General features: G+C 38.2%; 1 protein-coding gene across 33 annotated transcripts in view; it reads left to right on the forward strand.

Annotated features, from left to right (window-relative positions):
* The window catches only part of UTRN (utrophin), a 478,862-nt gene that overhangs the window by 336,056 nt on the left and 120,415 nt on the right, over positions 1-22,391 (forward strand). For all 33 annotated transcript variants that reach the window (XR_011502522.1, XR_011502525.1, XR_011502539.1 and 30 more), the window contains one exon: positions 4,990-5,146. Coding sequence is in view for 30 of the 33 variants with exons in the window: in XM_070506675.1 (XP_070362776.1) it covers positions 4,990-5,146 (157 nt within the window). In the remaining 3 variants the exon portion in view is untranslated. The remainder of the gene's footprint in view (positions 1-4,989; positions 5,147-22,391) is intronic.

Raw genomic sequence — 22,391 nt, forward strand, 5'->3', positions numbered from 1 at the left:
ATATTTTTTACTCCCTGGAAAAATGTGAATGGGAAATATACTAATAAATTCAGTAATGTGAATGACATGGCCTAAATTTTTATGTTAAACTTATTTAATTTAGGATTATGTTAATTAAATATCCACTTATCAGCTTAATGATGTTTAATATAGATCCTTATTAACATATGGTTTCAAAGGCCAGTGAAATTGTTAAATCTAATGAAAACAGAGTTCAAAGATAAAATTCTATCTTCCCCCTTTTTTTATGAGCCTCTTAAAGATTCAGGGCACCTTTTAAAAAGCCCTTAGAGAAGATTAACCTTTAACATCATCATTACATCTAATGTGACCACATTTTACAATGTCGTTGACACCACTTTTAACCTTAGGTAGTTGATTTTACTAACCATATTGTAAAACTACTAAAATTTCCTTTTCCCAAGTCTAATAGAGGAAGATTCTGCTGCTCTCCTCTTCGTTTTTTTTCCTCTGGTTCAGCACTTTCCGATAGACCTTTCTATGATGATGAAAATGTTCTGTATTAGCACTGTTCACTACAGTGAACATACATGGCATGTTGATCACTTGAAATGTGGCTAGTGCAACTGATGAGCTGAATTTCAGATTTTATTTGTTTTGATTAAGTTAAATTGAAGTTGAAATAGCTACATGTCACTGGTGGCCACCACATTGGAGGCACAGCCTGAATTCGGAGGACTGTGTTTTCTGCTTGTGGGTCTTAATCCCCTTGCTGGGAGTAGGACTAATTCTCTTTAACGTTATTGGTTATTCTTGTACTAATAAAGGTGTTGTTTTTCATTGGAACTCAATTTGTATCCTATAGGTTTTATCATAAAGTAAAGAGAAATTTTATGTGTAGTAAGAATGCCAGATTGGAATTTAATTCTGCACAGTCTTTACATCATAGAGGATAGTATGTCTTTGCTCCTCTTAATTTGAGTCATTATATTCTTTGGTAGACTTACTTTCCAAATGTATCTTTACTTGTCTACAAATATAGCTGGGCAGTTTCTATCTGCCCTCTTCATGCTGCCCATGGTGAAAACAATGTAGTGGAAAGAGCATGGACTTAAGTTTGGGTTCCAAATTCTCGCCATGGCTTCCTTCTCTGAGCCATTAGTACGCTCCTAGAGTTGTTAGGTTTCCTGTCTCACAGCATCCGATCTCAGCTTAGTGTCCTATCTCAGATTTACTTGTCCTTCTCCTAACTTGACCCTAGAACTTCCTATTTCTGAAAAGTGTAGTGCCTAATGTCAGAGCAGGTGCTCCATAAATGTTTGTTTTTATTGAATAAATTAAAAACTGTAGTGTTTTATTTTAACAAATGCCCTTCTTTACTCATTCATCCTGTTTCTTCCATTTTGCATATCTGTACACTGGGAGAAGGAGTAAAAACATCAAAAGGTAGAAATTTTTGGTGGTTTAAAATAAGTTCTTTTTTTGCTACAGCCGTGCGCCGAATAACGATGTTTTGGCCAACAAATGGACCACATATACGACGGTGGTCCCTTAAGATTAGTACCATATAGCCTAGGTGTGTAGTAGGCTATACCACCTGGGTTTGTGTAAGTGCACTGTATGGTGTTCGCACAACGACGAAATTGCCCAGTGTCACATTTCTCAGAATGTATCCCCATTGTTAAGCAACACATGGCTGTGTATTTAAATTATGAAGTACAATTTTTATGGATCTTTACCTTCCAAAAAGTTTTTGCATTATATTTTAAAAAATAACTGATCACTTAAGGGGCTGGCCCCGTGGCTGAGCGGTTGGGTTCACGTGCTCCGCTGCAGGCGGCCCAATGTTTCATTGGTTCGAATCCTGGGCGTGGACATGGCACTGCTCATCGGGCCACGCTGAGGCGGCATCCCACATGCCACAACTAGAAGGACCATGTCAAATACCCAAAGAAGGCACTGAAGCAGGTGAGAGTTAGGATAATAAATCAATTATCCAAAATGTGAGTGCTCATGGATATGTGTCAGATAAAGAAACGTTGCAGGTGAAGAGTCTGAATGCATGATTGATGGCTGGTTAGCTGTAGTCTTGGGGAAATGTAAGCTTTAATATGTTTAGAGTAAAATTGAGAAAGTATAACTACACCAAACACAAATTTTAAGGTTTCTTCTCGCAAAGCATTCAACCCATTGCCCAAGAAAAGGCTTTCATCTTGAAAGATGAAAGAATTAAATTGAAACTAGAACACTGAAAGCTACTGCGGAAGCATGCATTTACTTGGGCATATGGTAGTAATCCACTAAACACATAGTTGTAATCTATTGGAGAATAACCAGAACAGATTTTCCAGACAAAGAATCTGCCAGATCAGCTTGCTTTTTACTATGGAGAAAGAAAGATGCAGAGAAGCACGTATACCAATGTTATCTTTTTTATTTCAAAGTCCCTTTAGTATCTCTCTTAAAAAAGTATTGCCTTTATCTTTGTAAATAGTTCTTCAGGTGCTGAATGCCGTAAATTTCTATGATGAATTTCCTTATTTCTGTGCAGTCAAAAGAGTTAATTGCATTGGGAAAGACATTTGCATCCTCTTCAATACAATGAGCATGTGTAACTGGATTTCAAAGCACTGTAACGTCTGGTTTAGTTATTGATTAAAGAGTTAAACTACAGACATTGAAGATACAGGATCAAATAACCGAAAATAAGAGGTCAGGGTATGTGCATAAGTGTTTGGCACACAGAGACACTCAAGCACTTCTTAATTGACTAAGGACCTCTGATTTTGAGCTGCCTTTTTTTTTTTTTTTTTTGCATTTAGAAATGCTGGAAAGAAATTGCAACAGCTCAGTCAAGTATACTTCTTGCAAAGTGGTTTGTAACTGGCAGAGAGTTTTCAGTTAATATAAATGAAATCATTTAGTTCTGCTCTGTGACAAGTACAATTATTGTTTATCAGGTGTAGGTAATTACATATTTGGCCTAAAATTAATCAATATGAGCACAGAAAAGCTGGTGCTGAAGCAGAATCAGGATCTCATTAAAGCATAATTTTGTAAAGTGAGGTCAATCATGGCACCTGTAGGATGAATAGAAAAGATTGTAAATACAAGGGAATAAAATACATTGTTTTAATCATGTAATTCTGAAAGAATTATAAAATACCTCAAACTTTCTGTGTTTACAAATTATTTATTATTAATTCCTACCTAGCTTTTGTGAATAAGATATAGAATTGTAGAGTTTGAATACTTTGTTTTATATTAAGAGGCTGAAAATAGAACTATAAATAGATGCAGGACAATTTGTCTTTTGTATGTGACTGAATGCCGGTTCATGGTATTTTAGAGATAAGCAGAACTCCAATTAGTTTTTCTTTTAGCCAATAATATTGGCTTAAAGACCATGGTCATTATTGTATGAATTAGAGATAAACTAGATATCAATTACTTATAGTTGTTCTTCTGAAAACACTATGAACTTTTAAACAAAAACTTCATGTTTTTGAATATCTATTGTTGGGAGAACCACATAATATGATCAACAGGGAAATATTTGTTGAATTAACTATAGCAGAGCTATCCGCTTTGAAAGAGGGACTCAAGCAGATCAGACGTCCAAAAAGGAAATCACTGACAGGTCTGAGGGACAGTAGTGAGCTGTGCCGGGTATCACTCAGTAAAGAGCAGATCTCTGGAAGTGGGGATCATGAAGTCAATGTCAAGGTAAGAGTTGTTGTATGAGAGGATATGAAACCTAATCAGTGAGGTTTCTTACATCTGGGCTTGCCCCAAATGAGTCATCTTTTGCCATCATAAGTCTTTAGTCTTTGGAAGCTATTGTGTAACAAGGCTTATGCCTGTCCCTATCAGCCTTGCCCCTCAATCGGAAAGGTCAAGGTAATTCCGGTAATTCCGCTTAAATCCACATTCACAGCCTGTCCACTGGGGTGATGCAGAATTGAGTAAACATTGATTCCTTGAGTCTCTGGAGTTGTTTCTGACTGAGCTAACTTTTCAAATCCAGTCCACGTGCTACGGGCTTGAGACTGGGCAAGCGGGCTTTCTCCAAGGCTCTACCAAGAGCAAACTAGCAAATTTGTGCTTTTATTTGCGTTTCTAGTTTCAAGGGCTTGTGCTCTCATTGGAGTCTTCATCACATAAAAATGTATTTCCTAAGCACGGCTCCCTGATGATGAAGTTCGTAATTTAAGAATCTATAGGTGCTTTTCTGTGCTAAAAACAGAATTATTATGTAAACAAAGCTCTCTCCTGTTGATCAGAGTATAAAGTACTGCAATCCATGGCTTCTGCTCACTTGTTTCCTTTTCACAGTGGACGTTTGTCACTGGACATCAGCCTTAAGCTAAACAGTATTCTGTCCAAGAAGTGCCTTATTGTTTTCCAACTTTTTGAGGTAAATGTTGGTGATGTTCTGCTTTTAGTAATTTCTTTGGTTACAAGAGAAATCAAGGCTAGTAATTTCCTTTCCTAAAAAATTAGCTTTTTTTGGAAAGAAAAATAATATGGGCCTGTTGTAAATACTCAATTAGTATAAGAATTACTGTGTTCTCAGTAGTAACCACATCTGGTATGTATCCTTCTAAATAATTTGTATGCCATGTAATTTCTTCTCTCTATCCCTCTCTTCGTGTATATAGGCGAAATGAGAAAAAAATTTTGTTTGGCTGTACATATAGACTATACGTAAACTATTGAAACTTTGTTTTTATAATTTTACGTTCTAGCATCGACATGCTTCTTGAAGACCTCGTATTTATGCCTTTGTGGTTTGGAGGTGTACGTTTTAAATTTTGATAGATATTACCAGTATATCCTCTGAATATTCTAGCTTATTCAAAATAACTGTTTCTTACTGAATATATATTTGTATTTTTTATAAAGAGTGAGTCTCTTTCTTGGACGTGAACATAGTTGGTCATACAGGATTATTAGGCTAAAGGAAAGAACATAATTTTTTGGATGCAATTCAAACTTCTAAATATGGTTGGCATTATCTCTCAACAGGGCCCATTTGGAGGCCAGTGCTGAGAAGTGGAACAGGTTGCTGATATCGTTAGAAGAACTGCTCAAATGGCTGAATATGAAAGATGAAGAGCTTAAGAAACAAATGCCCATTGGAGGGGATGTTCCAGCCTTACAGCTCCAATATGATCATTGCAAAGTAAGTTGACCACATATGGTGGGTACCTTTTTTTATTCATTTTGATTTTGGTGAAGTAAATACTTGAAATAAAATTCTAGATAAATAGGTGAGTTGAACCAGTTATCATAGATTTTTTTCCCCCTTGCTTCTAATTGCCTGTATTTAGAAACTTAATTTAGATTTCATGCATTGCTTCCATTTGTTTCAAATTAATTTGTCTCTTCATATTTAACTAAAGGTTTTTAATCAAACATTATAGGCATGTAAAGCATAATATTGCTTTTAGCTGATCAAGAAATTTATCTAACTGTCCAATAGATTTTAAAATATTAATATATTATATTGGGGAACTCTTTTTACTGCAAGTTAACCTTAAATTCAGAAGTCATAGAGTTATAAAGAGTTACAGACTCTCTTGTTTATAATAAATGAAAGTAAAAAAAGGGACTTGTAGTAGTAAGAGAATAAAACAGATTTAAGTCTTAAAGCAAATGAAGATAGTATTTAAGATCATTTTGTATGTTTTCTTTTTCTGAATTTAGACTTTTTGAGGTAGAATTTTATTCTGCTCAAATTTCTGTCTCTATGCAAATTTATACTTTTACTCTGATAAGCAGATATGGTGAAATGTTATCAACTGACATGTTAATTCTTAGATCCTTGTATTATTTAAATTCTTTGCCATATTGACTTTCCATTAATTTATTTACTGTTCTTTCATACTCATTTTCTCGTATATTACATATCAACTTCTTTTATTATATTTTTTTTACTCTTCACATGCATTGCCAGTTCTCATTCTAAATCTGCACATTTTAATGTGATGTTGGAATTCTGTTGCCTTTTAAAAAATGACAAACACTAACGTGCATCTTCTAAAGGAAATATCATCTATGTAATAAGTTGCTTCAATCCCAAATGACAAGACCTTGAAATTTATTTTATGTGAACCTTTTTTCAAATTACCATTTTCTCTTTCTGTTTGAAAAGAGAATGTGATAGAGAAATAGCTCTAAGATAAGAAAAAGGAAGACACTATTGGTGTATGATATACAAAATTATTAATGATAATAATAGAAGATTTAAAATGACTGATTTAAGGAAATCACCTTTCTCTGTGCTTTTCCAACGTTCCCTTCTATTAATGATTCCTATACCCTTTTTGCAGATTCAGATATTAGTGATGAAATAGAATAATACAAAGCTTTCTAACAGGAGTGCTCTGGAAGGTATAAAATCTGCTTGTGACCATGTGCTACTAGTTTTGATTAAAACTGAAACATTAAAGTATGAAATGATTGTCCTATTCTGGCCTTAGCAAATAAAGTGCCTATCAGCGTTTCCAGTAAGTCCTGGCTATCTTCTACTGCTCCCCGCAGCAAGGTCACCCTGTTTGAGGTTGTATTTCAGTGTATTTTAGAGCACTGTGTGCAGTCGCTCCACTTCAACCCTTTAGACCCAGTCATTTAGATAATAAAGGTGGTAGTAATAATGATGTTGCTGATCATGCTGGTTCATTCATTCAGCAAGTCTGTGTCGAGTGCCTAATATGCACCAGGCACTATTCTAGGCACATGAATCAACAATGGACAAAATAAAGTTCTTGCCTGATTCTGAGTCGTGAAAGACAGCACGAAACAAGCAATAAATAGATACTATGTCCCATGGTAATAAGTTCCATTAAAAAATTAAAGCAAGGTGAAGGAGAGAGAGAAGGATGGGAGCATGTAGGCAGCAGAGGTGGTATTTTATATGGAGAAGGTCAGGAAGGTGCCATAAATGGGGTGATTTGTGAATAGAGACCTGCAGTGAGCGGCAGTAAGTAATGCTGCTCTCTGAGGGAAGAAATCTTAGAGGAAAGAGGAGAGAAAGACAGGCCACAGAGGCTGCAATGTTTTGGGCATATTTCAGGAATACTTTGGATACCAATGTGGGTGAAGCAGTTTAGCCAAATAGAGAGAGAGGTAGGAGATGAGGTCGGTGTCAGGGGTGGGAGGGGGGAGGGAAGATTCAGATTACACAGGTCCTTGAAAGTCCTTTGTAAGGATGTGGCTTTTACTCTGAGTGAGATGGGAAGCCATGGAAGCTTTTAATAATTATAGTGCTGTCATTTATTTACATTATATAATTACTGGTTAAATTATGAAGAATAGAATATAGAGGAGTTCAGGAATGTATCTCAGTAATCCAAGTGGGGGGAGTGGTGACTTGGACAAGGGTATAAGAATGGAGAGTGTGAGAGGTGACCCATTTCTGAATATATTTAGAAAAAACGAAGAGGATTTGCTGAAGGATTGGATATGTGGGTTATTGGAGAAAGAGAAGAGTCGTGGCATCAGGAGTCAAAGATTTTTGGACAAAGCAAATGGAAGAATGGAAGTACCTTTCAGAGAGATGGGGAAAGTACTGGATGAGCAGTCCAGGGAGGAAATTCAAGAGTTTGTTTTTTGCCATTTTAAGCTTAAGATGTTTATTACTTGGTTGAATATACAGGTCTTTAATTCAAGGAAAAGCCAGGATTATATCAAAATTATCAGCATATATATTAGCCATGGAATTGGGTGAGATCACTTAGGGAGTCAAGAATTCCAAGACACGAGCCCTGAGGCACCTGCGCTTTAGACGTTGGGAAGATGAGACTGAGAAGGCAGAGCCAAAATAGTTGAGGAGCTGAGAGAGAACAGTCTAGGATACCAAAGGAAGAAAGTGTTTCATGAAGAAAGGTGTAATCACAGATTGAATATTGCTGAGAGGTTAAATAAGGTGAGGTCACATAATTGACCATCTAAAGACAGTCTTGTTGACCTTGACCAGAGTCATTTCAGTGCCGTGGTAGAGTTGGAAATCTAATTGGAGTAGATTCAAGGAAGAATATGAGCAGAAGTATAGAGAACTCTTCAAGGATTTTTACAAGAAAGGAGACAGAAATGAGACTGTAGCTGGCAGGAGAATGTGGGGTGGAGTAATGGCTGTATAAAAATGGAGACTAATTCAACGTGTTTTTGTGCTGATGGGAATGATCAAAATAGGAAAAGTCAGTGATCCAGGAGAGAGGGTACCATGTAGGAACAGTGACAGGGCAGGGTCCAGTGTACCAGTCGGGTGGTTGGTCTTAGGTTGGAGGGCAAAGAGTTCATCCATTTAACAGAAAGGAATGTCGAATCTCTGGGTAGAGGTGAAGGTAGATTGGTATGTCTGGGTGTGGGAACATACAGATGTTCTCTTTTGATTGCCTCTGTTTTCTCAATGAAATAAGAAGCAAGATTATGAACTGAATATGAGAAGAAGGAAAAAATGTGGAGATTTGAGGAGAGAGGAGGTAGAAATGTAGTCCAGAAGTGGGTGAGTTAATAAACTAGGAATGTATCTCGAGATCACAGGGCAGCACATAGGGACCACTTGAGGTCAGTGCTCTTGAATTTAAAGTAAGAACAACCAAGGTGAATGTTTTTCTTCATCCGTGTTTAGTTACTTCAGGGGAGGTGAGGATTAATTGAAGAGTTGAATGTGGTGGAGAAAGAGAGGGGCAAGGGAGTCATAGAAATACGGGGGAGTTATATTAATGATCGCACGTGGAATTGAAGCTGGGTGAGGGGACATGTGAGGGTATGAGGTGAGGGACAGTAAGAGGGTGTTTGAGGTCGATGAGTTGGACACTTTGGTGGGCTGAGGAATTGTTCTAATTGGGCGGAGGGCACATTCTTTAAAGAAAGCAAATGGTGGTCAGAGAAGGGATACCAGAAATGGAGTTTATGGAGGGGTGCATTTATTGTTAATGACAATGTCTGGTGTCTTTTTGTGCAAGTGAGCTGCACAGGTAGCGTGAACAAGGTACTTACAGGAGAGCAGGTCAAGGAGCTGAGAGGCTGGGGTCATGGAAGGATCCTCTATGTGGATGATAAAATCCCCATGACCGGGAGAAAGAGCCTGATGTCAAGATGATGGTTATAAGAAGAAAGGGTAATCATGGTGTAGATTGGGATCCTAACATAAAAATTATGTTTTCGTGTTCCATTTATTCTTTGAGTCTTAAAACTACTCAAAATACCCTTGGTTAGGGATGGGGGAGAGGAATACTGAAGGGTGGTTGTAGTTTAGCCCTGCTATCTAGATTTCTTGGTGCCTGATTCTAGACTTTTCTCAGGTTACTGTCACTTCTTTATCACAGTTGCCACCACTTAGCGTGTCGTGCATGTACTATGGAGGAATGTTCTTAGCAGTATGTCAGGAGTTTCCATTTAACAGTCTGTACCTCTTAACTTTGTGAATTATATATTAGATGTTTATATAAATAGCATTGATTGAGTTTCACAGTATGAGGCTGAGTTGTTTCTCATCTCACTGTTCCATCCTTACTGGAAATAATCCTTTGTAGAGGTTTATGTTGATTCTAGATTCTAGAATATGCTACCTTATTATGTTGTATCATAGTCTGCCTTTCAGTTTATCCAAAACTACAGGCTTTCTTAATGTGACATATTATTAATGTTTTGACAAAAGCTTTATGTTTAACTCAGAGAGCTAAGCAGACTAAGATGCTAGAGGAGATCAATTATGCAATAGATTTCAGAGTCAAGTCTGTGAAGAGGTGTATTGGTCTGCTAGGGCTGCCATAACAAAGCACCGTAGATTGGGTGGCTTATACAGTGGACATTTATTTCTCACAATTCTGGAGGATAGACATCTGGGATCAAGGTCTCGGCAGGGTTGGTTTCTTCTGAGGCCTCTCTCCTTGGCTGCCACCTTCTCCTTGTTTCTTCACATGGTCTTCTCTCTGTGGGTATGTGTGTCTTAAATCTGCTTAAAATACCCTCTTCTTACGAGGACACCAGTCATATTAGATTAGAGCCCACCCTAATAACCTCATTTCAACTTAATTCTCTCTTTAATAAAGAGATAAAGATGCTGTCTCCAAATACAGTCACATTCTGTTGAAAACAACCTTCTTCCCCAAGTGCTAAGATTATTACGTATTCATATAAATGATGACAGTTCATATAAATTCATATAAATTATTACAATCAGGGTAAATTGCTATGCATTGGTACAATAGGGCAATATTTAGAGATGTGACACCTACCTCTGATAATAGTTACTTTTCTTGCTAGACTTCCCCAGCCACCATCATTGAATACTCTAGTTGTAGTTGAACCTCAGTCTTGCCAGTGTTCTAACCTAAACATAATTCTCTAATTTATCCTCAGTCTTTTCTTAAAATCGAAATCTTTAATAAGTGTAAATATGCTTACTCTGTTTCAGGGCAGCTTTTTCTTTCCTATGTCCTTGGAGATATCTTTTACCCTGCCTTGAGATTCTTCTTATCAGGGGAAATCTTTAGTGTGTGTATATACAACTTAGAAGTATCAATTATTAGAGCTGAGAGGGACACAAGAAGTAATTTACTCCAATCTCCTTATTTATGGTGGGAAGAAAATGAGGGGCACAGTGTGGTTTAATGAAATCTGAGTTTTCATCCCTTCTTCCCTCCCTCACTTCCCACAAATACTTATCCTTTACCTACAATGTGTCTGGCAATTTCTAAGACTCCAGAGAGACACTGGTACATAAAACAGACACAGCCCCTGTCTGCATGGAGCTTTCAGTCCTAAGAGAGTCTCCTGTGTTTGCCTTTCTCAAACTTACAGTTCCTGTTTCTTCTCTGTGCTCCGAGAAATCATTTCCAGCAAAGTTTGTGGCTGAGCTGTGAATGCACGTTGATGTCCCAGATCTCTGGTTGTCTGCCTCACCGTTTCTCTAACCCCCAACGTTGGTCCCTTGGTTATAACTCAAGGATGCTTTCAGTTCATGTGCACGTTTATTTCCAATCTTTTTTCTTTAAGAGATTATAGAACTCTTTTCAATTATAACATGATGTAGCTTTAAACAGAACATAAAATAATTTTAAACTAATTGTTTCACAGACAATTTCAGCATTAAATTTAGATGCCTTTTCTTTTAGGTTTATCTATTATTATAAACTCTATAATTTTTTTCTGACTTCTTGCCATTTTAGGTCTTTAATTGTCATAATAAAGTTTAAAAAAATCTTTTTAACGTCAAAGAACATTGCCTTGCAGCTTAAAAGTACAGAGTTAGAATCAATCAAAATCAACCCTTAAATGGCTTGATACTTCTATTGGGCAAGATATTTTATCCCCTAAAATTTCCCTGTAGAAAGAGAGGGACCTTGTATTTGATTTCTAACTCATTCTCTCATCTTACTGGTAGCTGCTGAATTACTTTATTTTGAACAACACAGTACTATTTAGGGAAGTTAAATTAATTTGACATAGCCTCTCATTGCTCATTTCAAACATCTGGAGATTACCGGATGAAATTCTTTTTAATAGGAGACAAAGACATTTAACACTGAATTATTCTCATAAGTGTAAGTCTTGAATGTCTTTGTGCACAAGTCTTTTAAAGATCAATTTAAAAAGCGGTACCATATGCCCTTCTGTTGTGGACAAGACAATTACACATCCACAAGATGCATCTGAAAGCCACCTGTGCCGATGTCACATGAATAGCACTCAAATTTTACATTAAAGTTTCCGGTGACATCATCATATGAGAAGTAAAAAGCGAAGTTCTGTCTCAATACCTCAGGTCCATGTGGTCTACTGCATGCTAGAAAACCAGTAAGTGACTGAAAAGTTGCTTCCAGAGGAGTAAACTCTGATGTCAAAGAGTTATGTGAAGAATTTGAATAAAATAATTATAAGTAGACATCTGACTAACTGTATCCTCGGAAGTTTATATATTGAAAGTGACTGAAAACCTTGTTTTGGCTCTTCTCGTTTGGATAGCGGTGTGTTGTTCTCTCTCTGAGGCACCTTCTGTTAGGCCTTTCTATATAAGTTAATTGAACTTAGCACATGGGCTGAACAACCCGGTTTCAATTCCCACCTCCTCCGCTCGTTCGCTCTATGATCTAGACTCTGGGGCATATTGTCCAGTCTCTACAGTCCTGTTTCTGACCGTCAGTGTATATAGTAAGTGCTCAATAAACAATAGCTGTTGGAGTTATTCTTTAAACCGGACTTATAGTTTCCAGTATATTTTTAATTTTAGTTGCTCCATGTCTGCATTTTGTATTTTTCTTTAGATTGATTATGTTTGGACACTATAAGTTTTGATATCATAACTTAGATTTATTAGTTTAGTCTGTTGGTGGCTTAAAAGATAACTTAGACTATTCAGGAAATGGGATGAAGTCATTGAAACAGTGTTTTTGAGAATTTATGTAGGATAAGCTATGAGTCTGGAGACTGGAAGATGATTTATTTCTTGTTCTTAATAAAAGAAAAACAGCTTATTGTGGAAAGGCCAAGCCCGTGAGACATATCTGCATACACTGACTTTAGTTAACTTATCAAAGGTTAATAGGCAAATTTTAGATGTTTAACCAGGAATCGAATTACCTTTAAAAGCAGTATTTGAATGTTACCATAATTTATAAGTAAAGGAACACAATTAATATACATTATTTTACAGTTGTATTTGGGTGACTTTATCCTGGGTTCAGTCTGTTTTCATTGTCCAGATGACTATGGTGAGAGACTTTGGTGTCTCAGATTGAAGTGTGCAGTCACCTCAATACATATGGGTTGGTTTATGGGAACGCGTGTATTCTCAGTCTTCTGATTCCCATGTACATTTCCATATTCTAGTCTTTTGTATGTGCATCAATGATTTGATGGCACTTTTCATAACCATTCTTTGATAATGGCAGTGCCAATCACTTCATCATCCATCCATCCATCCATCCACTGACAGTATTCACTGAATGCCTTAGGTGCTGAAATTGATGCTAAATATACAAAGGACAATAGGCATCTAGTGAGTCATGCCTCTGCTCTTCAGTGACATATTTTAATAATTCCTATACCTGAATGCTCTGTGCTTGTGGCTGTCTCCAGAAGGAATATTATACATGTAGATGTTTAGGTGATGGCCCTGAGACTTCCAGTTAGAATTATAACTGTAAGGTTATTCAGAGCATCTCGTCTGCTCAGACGTCTAGCAATTATAGATAAAGTGTCAAAAAACAGAAAACAAAATATTGCAAAGTTGGGCTCGAAAATACAACATTCTATAGACCAGAAACAAAGCAGAAAAGAAAAGTAGTGAGTAGGGTTGATGCCGCTGGAAAAATGTCGAAATCCTAGGTGATGAGCAAGCAGAAAGCCCCATAGCAAAGTCTCTGCTCAAAATATTGCACATGGGAATGAGTGAGTCACAGATTGGCATCTTTTCCTTCTGTAATGTAAATGTCTCAGGAACTGATATTAAGAAACATCGATGTGTTTTGGACCGTTAATTAAATGCCCATACTTTCTTGGATGTTTTAACCAGTGACTCAGAACATTATAGGTTTTCAGCAACAACAGTAAAAATACTTTGTTCAGTGCTTTAACAACACATACACATAGGCAGACTCATTAAATAATAACAATAATAATAAGTCAAAGGGCCCTGCTGGTGAAGTGTTTGGCATGGAGCCTGGACTACAGTAAACACTCCGTAAACTGTGCTGGCATCTCCTGTAATTGCTGAGAATCTGTCTTGATAGTTTTGATCATTTTCATTTTGTTTAAAACTGTCTAGGCTCAGTGAGTTGTTTTAATTAAATAAAAGCATATTAAAACCCGCTATTTACCATTGAATACAGCCCAGCAGAACTCACCCTCCATTGCTGTCCAGGGTTAACCTGTTAAACTAGGACAGAGGTTGCTTTCCAGTCTTTACAAGTATCAGTTTGTAAACAACATAATCATATTGTTTTTTCTTCTCTAGGTACATATTTAATCCCTTCAAATGTCAAAATAAATTACTGCTTTAAAATATATAGTGTTTTTAATGATTGTTTTAGACTAAATGGGTAAAGTTAAATTTTCCCATCTAATGATTTAAATTTTTAGTATAATTTTTAAAGTTTCATAGAAAGTGAGGTCACTTATATGCAGCTTCATTTTCAAGACCCCGTGGCCGAGTGGTTAAGTTCGCGCACTCTGCTGCAGGCGGCCCAGTGTTTTGTCAGTTCGAATCCTGGGCGCGGACATGGCACTGCTCATCAAACCACACTGAGGTGGCGTCCCACGTGCCACAACAAGAAGGACCCATAACTAAGAATAGACAACTGTGTACCAGGGGGCTTTGGGGAGAAAAAGGAAAAAATAACATCTTTAAAAAAAAGAAAAAAGAATATGAGATTATCATTCTATCAACAATTACTTAGAAAGCACTTACAGTGCATGTAGTGTTTATTTGTAATATTACGAAGTTACTTCAGTCAAACACTTGAAGATTGGATTAAACTGCAGATGCAGTTTTTGCTGTTCAATTTGCACTTCGTTTCCATAACAATGTAAATATTAAGTTCTGTCTGTGTTGGGCAGTTATCAGAACTGTAACACCCTTTCTCCAGTAAAATGCATGTTTGATTTTAGAAAAGGAAATCACCAAGAATAATTGAAAGTGTCTGATTCTGGAATAATTTCTTGTAGGTTTGTCCATTCCTTCATGGCTACTCTGCCCTGTGCCTTTTGCTCAAGCTCCCCTCCGGTCTTTGCTGCTCGTATTGCCTTCCTTCCTATCAAATGCACAGCGCTCTAAGGTCTGTTAGTAGAGCTGTTCCCTGTGTGCAGACCTGAAGTGGCAGCTCTCTAATGAGCCCACACCTCCCTGCCACACTCCATTTAATTGTCTGCAGGGGAACTTGTCTCCTAAACCTGACAAGTGTAAGTGGAACCTCACAAGGACCATAGAGTATCCAAGTTTAGAGGGAGAGGCAGGACAGCCTAATAGCTGTCACTCTCTGCCGGTGAAATTAAGAGTGGACAACAGATGGAGGCAAGAAACAGAGGTCTGTAAAACCAAGCGTTTGCAGTCTGCCCCTTTATCAACCCATTCGTAATCAACTGCCGCTGGGCACATTTAGCCCAGAGACAATTTCATTTATGCAAGAGTTCATTTATGAATCAGGACACTTTTGTGTTGCACCTGATGTTTGCCACATACTTTGCTAGGTCCTGGGCATGTATCAGTTCATAGATGTTTTTGCTGTCACAGATTTCACCATCTAGTGGCTGAGACAGGCTGCAAAACAAGTATTGATGGTAGATATCCAAAGCACTGTAACGTGAGATGAACACGTGGCCAGGGAGGCAGCGATGAAGCATGATTCTGTCCTTGGGAAGATTGGGTATGGCTCCACAGAGCAAGGACCCTTTGAGCTAGAGAGAGACCTTGGAAGAAGAATTCACTAGAGAATGTTATCGAAACTCCTGGAGGGAAGATTCCTCCGAATTAGCCGTGGCATGACTTGGAGGAGGCAACAGAGCAAGACGTGTTGCTTACCTCCTTTTTTGATTATACTTAGAATAAGGCTGAAAGAGGAAGAAAAGACAAGTTCAGCACCTAGTATGATGCCTGACAAGAGCAGACACCGCCTGTATTTGCTGAATGAGGGACTACGTTTGTGTGTGCCTGTAACGTAAACAGCGTAGGGAAGAATGCTGTTTTATTACTGTGAGAAGCTGGAGGGTTCCTGTCTTCGTTTTAGCGTTCATACTTAGTATTCTGATTCAAGCATCATTTTTTATGTCAATGGGGTGGAACCAGAATGAATTTATATATTAAATGATCATTTAGGGACGTTAACCAAAACTTTTAATGCACTACGAAGGACATTTTTTCTTTTTATTTCATCTCCATACCAGTGAAAAATAAGCCTGTTTTCTTTCCCTTTTTTTCACGTAATTTTATTAGTGCTTCGAATTTAATGACTCTTCTGCCCTTTTTTGCTGTCATAGTGTAATGTCTTCAGAAACATATATGCTGATTTAGCTTTGGATGGAAGCAAGTTGGGGAAAAAAGGAAATTACATTCTAACAGATTCTTCTTATGTTTGTATCATTTATTTTTGCTGCTGCTTTCTCCAACAAGCAGTGAAGTGCTTTTTTGAAACCAAGAGCTCAGGAAGCCGCTGTACCAGCAATGCTTCTGTGTGTTCTAGGTCAGGTGCCTTGAGTCTAGGGCCGGTTTCGTGGCTGTGTCCTGTGCCATCAGGATCACACGGGGCTCGCTCTTGGAAGGACCATGCACCTGGTTTAATGCTCTGCTGCCGCCATCTTGAAATTCTTAGTGCAACTTGGACAAGGGGCCCTGCAGTTTCACTTTGCACAGGGCTCTGCAAATTTTATAGCCAGACCTACTTGCATCAAGAACAGAAACATTAATGTATAGATTTTGTCATACATAAAACAACATTTTCACGATAATGAAAGCCTCTTAAAACTTACTTAACATCCTCTTTCTCCTGAAGTGAGTAAGCCTTCCTAGCCCCCACTCTCACTGCATGCCCCTCGTTGTGACTTGTCATGTCTCTGTTTGTTAGTGCTGGCTGGGTTGTGACCAGTGCTCCAGCTTTGGTCCTGCCTTTCCTGTCAGCTCACCAGCTTCCTCTGCTCTGTCTTTTTATTTGCCTTCTAGAACACCGCTCTGTCCTGGATATTTTCCCACCTCACTGGGAGCTCCTTCTCAGATTTCTTTGCTGGCTCCCCCTTTCCTCAGCCTCCTAAACGTAGGATATACCAGGGGTCATGCTGTGCCCACATCTTTATCGTCATTCCTGCCTGGACTCATCTGGTCTCCTGGTTTTACCTGCCATTTGTATGCCAACCACTCCCAAATTTATATCTGTTTACGTGTCATCTCTACTCAGGAATCTAATAGACATCTCAAGCTTAATATGTCCAAACTGAATTCCTGAACTTGCCCTGCAAACTTGCTTACCCAGTCTTTCCCTTTTCAATTGATAGAACCTTATTCCAGTTGCTTAGGTAAAACATAATAGTCACCTTCAATCTTGTCTTTCTCTAATATTCAGTCTGTTGGGAAATCTTTTGATTCTATGTTCAAAATATAGACTCTGAATCTGGTTACCTCTTACCAGGTGTTAGGAGATAAAATTATCAGCCTGTTATTCTCAGCCCAGCAGCCAGAAGACTCCTCTTCCAATAAACCAAAACTTTGTAGTAACTTTCTATCTAATTCAGAATAAAAGCCACAGTCCTTAGAATGGCCTACATGACCCTACCTGTTGTGACCTACCTCTCACTCAGACCTTGCTTACCTGATTCTTACTATTTTCTCTCTTAAACACTGGTTTCAGCCATGCTGATCCCTTGCTGTGCCTTCAGTCACAGCGCCATGATTCTTCTATGCCTAGAATGCTCTTTCCCTGGTGTCCACATGGTTATCCCAATTGCTTTCAAGCCTTTGCTCTATGGCATCTTCCCAATGAAGCCTACCCAGACTTCTCTACTTGAATTGCAACCCCCTTCCCATCATTCCTAATTTCTCTTGCCTGTACTACTTTTTCCTTTTTCCATAGCATTTATCATCTTCTAACATATTTACTTATTTGTTTTCTATTGTCTCTTCGGCTATACCAGGCACTCTAGATGCTCAATGAATATTTGTTGAATGTTGAATGAATAAAATATACCTGAAGGTAACACATCCTTTGATATGAATGTTCCTTTTTTCTCTTTCTCTCTCTATAAACTCTTTTTACTTGTTCAGGTTTGAAAGAATATTACGTTTTAAAAATATTTCTACTTTAGATAGCTGAATCTTCAATAAAGCTAATAGCTGACTTAGAAATGTAAGCAACAACCTTTTCTCAAGAGCTAGAATAATTTCAATTACAGGACATACTTAAAGTTGTAAGAAAATTAATCAACGTCATTATATTTTATGCCTTAATATTGGAGTCAGTTAAGAGATTCCCCTTTTTCTGTCTTAATACTGCTTGGATTATTCAAGTTGAGTTGAAAAATTTTTGAGTTAAGGGGAAAAGAATAGACATATCTTTGACTGTTGAGATAACTTTTAAAATGGAGCATTATTTTACTCTTGTGTGCAGAGTACTGCCAGATTCTCCCAGTATTTATGGTTCTCTCTTGTGTAGAAATTTGACACCTTGAAAGCTAGATGAGTTGAGATTTGTAACAAACATAGGGAGTAGCTTAACCATATGGAGTCTTTCATACAGTAACTATATTGTCATGTTTTACATTTTCCAAGTAAATCTAGCTTTAGAGAGGCCCTTGATGTGAAATATGATGGGAAAGTTTAATGATTGCTAGAAATATGAAAAGTATACTTCTAAAACGCATATGCAATTCTTAATAATGCTGTTCTTTAAAAGTGCTAATTTGTTCAATGGTAAAAGAACTTTATTCCATTTGGCATTTCTTTCTTAAAAGCATAATTTTTAATTATGTGAAAATAATATCATATTATAGAGTTTGTAAAATAAAGAACCAAAAATTGGCCATACTTTTACCACTGTAACGTAACCATTTCATTTTGCATTATTTCCTTTTCCATATTCACCTTTTATGCAGTTTTAATAGGGCACACAGTTTTTATCCTGTCTTTTTCACTTAGATAGATGTCATGCCTATTTCTTCACATTGCTGTGTAGTCATTATCACAATCATTTTTCAAGGTTACATAATGGTCCCTAGTGTAGGCGTACTGTAATGAACCTAAATATTTTCCAGGTGTTAGATATTGAAGTTGCTTTCAATTTTTTAAAATCATGAATAATGTTATAATGAAAACTTTTGTGTTTGTAGCTTTCTCTGGATCATTTTCTTAGGATATGTGCCCAAAGGTGAGATTGCTTCACACAATATGAGCGCAGTAATGACTCTTGATCAATTGCCAACCTATTTTCCCAAATGATTGAACAATTTTCAGCCTCCAGCAGCATATGAAAGTGAAGTTTCACTGTACCCTTGCCTGTGATTTCTCATCTTTGTCCCTCTGTCCTCTGAATCTTGTATTGTTAGCATTACAATGCTGGTTTTCCACGGCAGTATGGAAATTTAGAAAGCGGCTTTATGATATCGGACATCTGACTCAAGTTTGTCTCCCAGAGAAGGAAGAGAGCTGGTTGGATGTGTTTGATTTAATTGTGCCTAGAAGGATAGGGAAAAAGTGGTCCATTGTTTGTTGGACTGATCAGTTGAAGAAATTTGGTGTTTATCTCCAATTGGCATGTGTTATAGAACCTGGCTAAGTACTTTTTACCACCACAGAGCTTTACTTTGCTGTTTTATTCTGGAAAAATTGGCTCCTAAAAGGCACTACTTTTATTTATTTGCTTTTTGAAAATCTAAAGTGACATAAGAGGCTAGCAACACAGTTTTTATGCTTACAGACATTTTGGCTTAATCTTGTAGGATCACATAATTCCGTTTTTCTCATAATTAAAGAGTTCATCCCTAAAGAGTTAAATTCAGTTGTTCCTGCTACTAGAGCATTGGGTACTGGTATTGGTCATCCAAAGGTGTAGATAAAACAGCTAGAACTTTCCTCCATGAGTAACAGTGAATAGAGGCTGAGGAAAGAAATTTGGTCTCGGAAAAGCCAAGAATGATGGTAAGAATTTAGATTAGCATCATTTTTTTTTAAAGATTTTATTTTTTTCCTTTTTCTCCCCAAAGCCCCCCAGTACATAGTTGTATATTCTTCGTTGTGGGTCCTTCTAGTTGTGGCATGTGGGACGCTGCCTCAGTGTGGTTTGATGAGCAGTGCCATGTCCGCGCCCAGGATTCGAACCAACGAAACACTGGGCCGCCTGCAGCGGAGCGCGCGAACTTAACCACTCGGCCACGGGGCCGGCCCCATAGATTAGCATCACTTTAATAGTAACTAGTTATTCTACAGCACTGAAGATTTTAAAACTATGTTCACATTCACCATCTCACCTGTGAAGTTAGTAGAATGAGAGATTTTGTTATTAACATGCAGAGAAGTTCCGTGTAACCCAAGGGTTCATGGTGGGTAAGTCTGTCCGTATGTAGTGTGCACTGGATAAAACACAAGACTTCTGGCTGCAAATCTCTGTCTGGTTTTACTACACCACAAAACAGTTTTTTCAACATCTCCTTACTCTTTCATATCCGGGTTCACTGAGTTTCCACTCTACCCTCTGGGGCATAGATGGAGCCTTCAGAGAGGGCTCAGTCTGCTGTAGGAGTCAGGTCTGCAACGAGGCCAGGATAGACACGTGTGGTGAATGCTCCAGCAAAGCAGATGCCAAGAGCTGAGAGGTGCAGAGGGGGGAGGGCTGGCTCTGCCAGGAAGCCAGGTGATGTTTGCACTAATGGTGAGGGTGGTGTTGGAGCTGAGTCCCTAAAGGGTCAGGAAGGATGACCCTTGTGAGCCACTTTGACCGGTGAGAGTCAGTGAGATTGCTAAGAAAGCACACAGATACTGTGTCCTGAGAAGTGACTTTTACTGTGAATGGCTGTAAGAAGATGACTACTTCCCTTGTCTGCTGTGCCGAGTTTTTCCATGCTGCTTTCTTCTGCAGACCAGCTTCGTAAAGCTACTCCCGTTTCCCAGTTTTCCTTCCTTGATTCCTGCATTTTCTTTCAAGTCAGTTTATTTATTTCTTCATTCATTCACCCAACAGATATACTGATTGCTGAGATATAAATAAAGAGAAGGAGCCAGCCATTGAAAGTTTGAAGCCAAAGCTTTCTGGATTGCAAAGGCCGTGAGGAGGGAAAAGCTTGCCATATTCTAGGAACAGAAATGAAGACCAGAAATTAGGGTGTATTTGGAGCTGAGGTTAGAGAACAGGGAAGATCCAGATGTTGGTAGGAAGTTTAGAATTTGTTCTAAGTGCAACAGGAAGCCATTGGAGGGTTTTAAGCAGGAGAGCAAAAGGGTCTTATTTATCTGTAATTTTAGTATTATGATCTAGAAAATTTTGAGCAAAGTGCATCCCAGTGAACTTTGGCCCTTGATATACAGGCAATTTGGATGATGGCTTTACATTTAAAAAGAGGAGAGGAGACAGTCATTATTTAAAGAAGAGAGGATGACACTGGGATCTGGTACACACCCACTTGCTCACATTTCTTCTCCCCTTATCTCGGTCCAGGATGACAAGTTGCCAGTTTAGGACAGAAGGGGATGGAAGGGATTCCCGTCCTCCTTCCTGGTGCTCTCGGACCCTGTTTTCACATTAGGAGACTTTCAGGGTCTTGTCTCTCTTAGTGCTGCCAGGAATATCTGATATTACTGCTGTTTGCTTGGCAGAAGCTCAGCCATTACAGTGAGCCGATGCGATGTTCATGATGAAAATGAAGAGCAGCTGATTGACTGGCGGGACCTTCTGATTTAAGCGATGCCAACCACTTCTTTATACTGCTTTATCCCTTAATCCCCTGCCCTTCCCACTAAATTAGGGCAAGTGGGGAGAAATGTTCCCAGATCATTACAGGAGGATCATTGAGAATCTCTCCTTAGGCATTTAAAGTTGAATGAGGAGCAGTTTACTCTGCTGCCTGCACTCATAGGAACACCAGTAGCCACGAAAGAGCACCTGAGTTTGAAAGGGCCAGAGAAGTAGGAGGAAGGGTGGGCTTGGCTAAAGGGGGTGTTGGGCTTATAGAAATTCTGTTGAAACTGAAAATGCTGTGATTTTAGTAGTTAAATTCTGATGTTTGAATCAGGTCTTCATTAATCTGACATTCCAGGGCTTCATTTAGTGTAAATGAGCATGCAGAAGCTACTGAACAGGGAAAACAATGGGAGCCTACATTACCATACCTGTTTATTCTGTTTTCTTGAATTGCTTTTCCCTTAATCATCTTAATCTAATGCCAATTTCTTTTTCAACACGCAGCTCATGTATTTTTAAGAAGGTTGCTTGTGACCCCCTCCAACACCCTCCTCTGTATATTTCCTCAGTGTCCTATTTGTACCTTTCTCAAGGATTTATGGGACACACCACATTCTATCATTCTTCTGTCTTCCCCATTAGACTATAAGTTCCTTAAGGATTGGGACCATGGCTTATTAGTTGCTGTCTCCTCTTGTGCCTGGCATATTTCGTTAATAGATTGTATAAATTTAATATGCGTTTTGAAATTTTTGTTTTGGTGGAAATCTTTTTTGGAAAATTCCATCGCATGCTCTCATGATACCTTAGGATAGGAGAGAAGTTGAACATGTTCTGATGGCCACAGGACAGTCATTGTGCTCTCCATTTATTATTCTTAACTGTTGAGGTATCTGAACTATATTGCCTTATGTTAACCACCACAGAGCAGGCAACTTTTAAAGTGTAATTTCAGTTTTAGTTTTTGAAGTTATTTTGTATCTTCCTCCTTGTTACAGCTGATCCTGGCCTACTGCTTGTAGGCTGAGGCTTCATTTTACATGAGCT

This window comes from Equus asinus, chromosome 1, assembly GCF_041296235.1.
Source record: "Equus asinus isolate D_3611 breed Donkey chromosome 1, EquAss-T2T_v2, whole genome shotgun sequence".
Taxonomy (NCBI): Eukaryota; Metazoa; Chordata; class Mammalia; order Perissodactyla; family Equidae; genus Equus; species Equus asinus.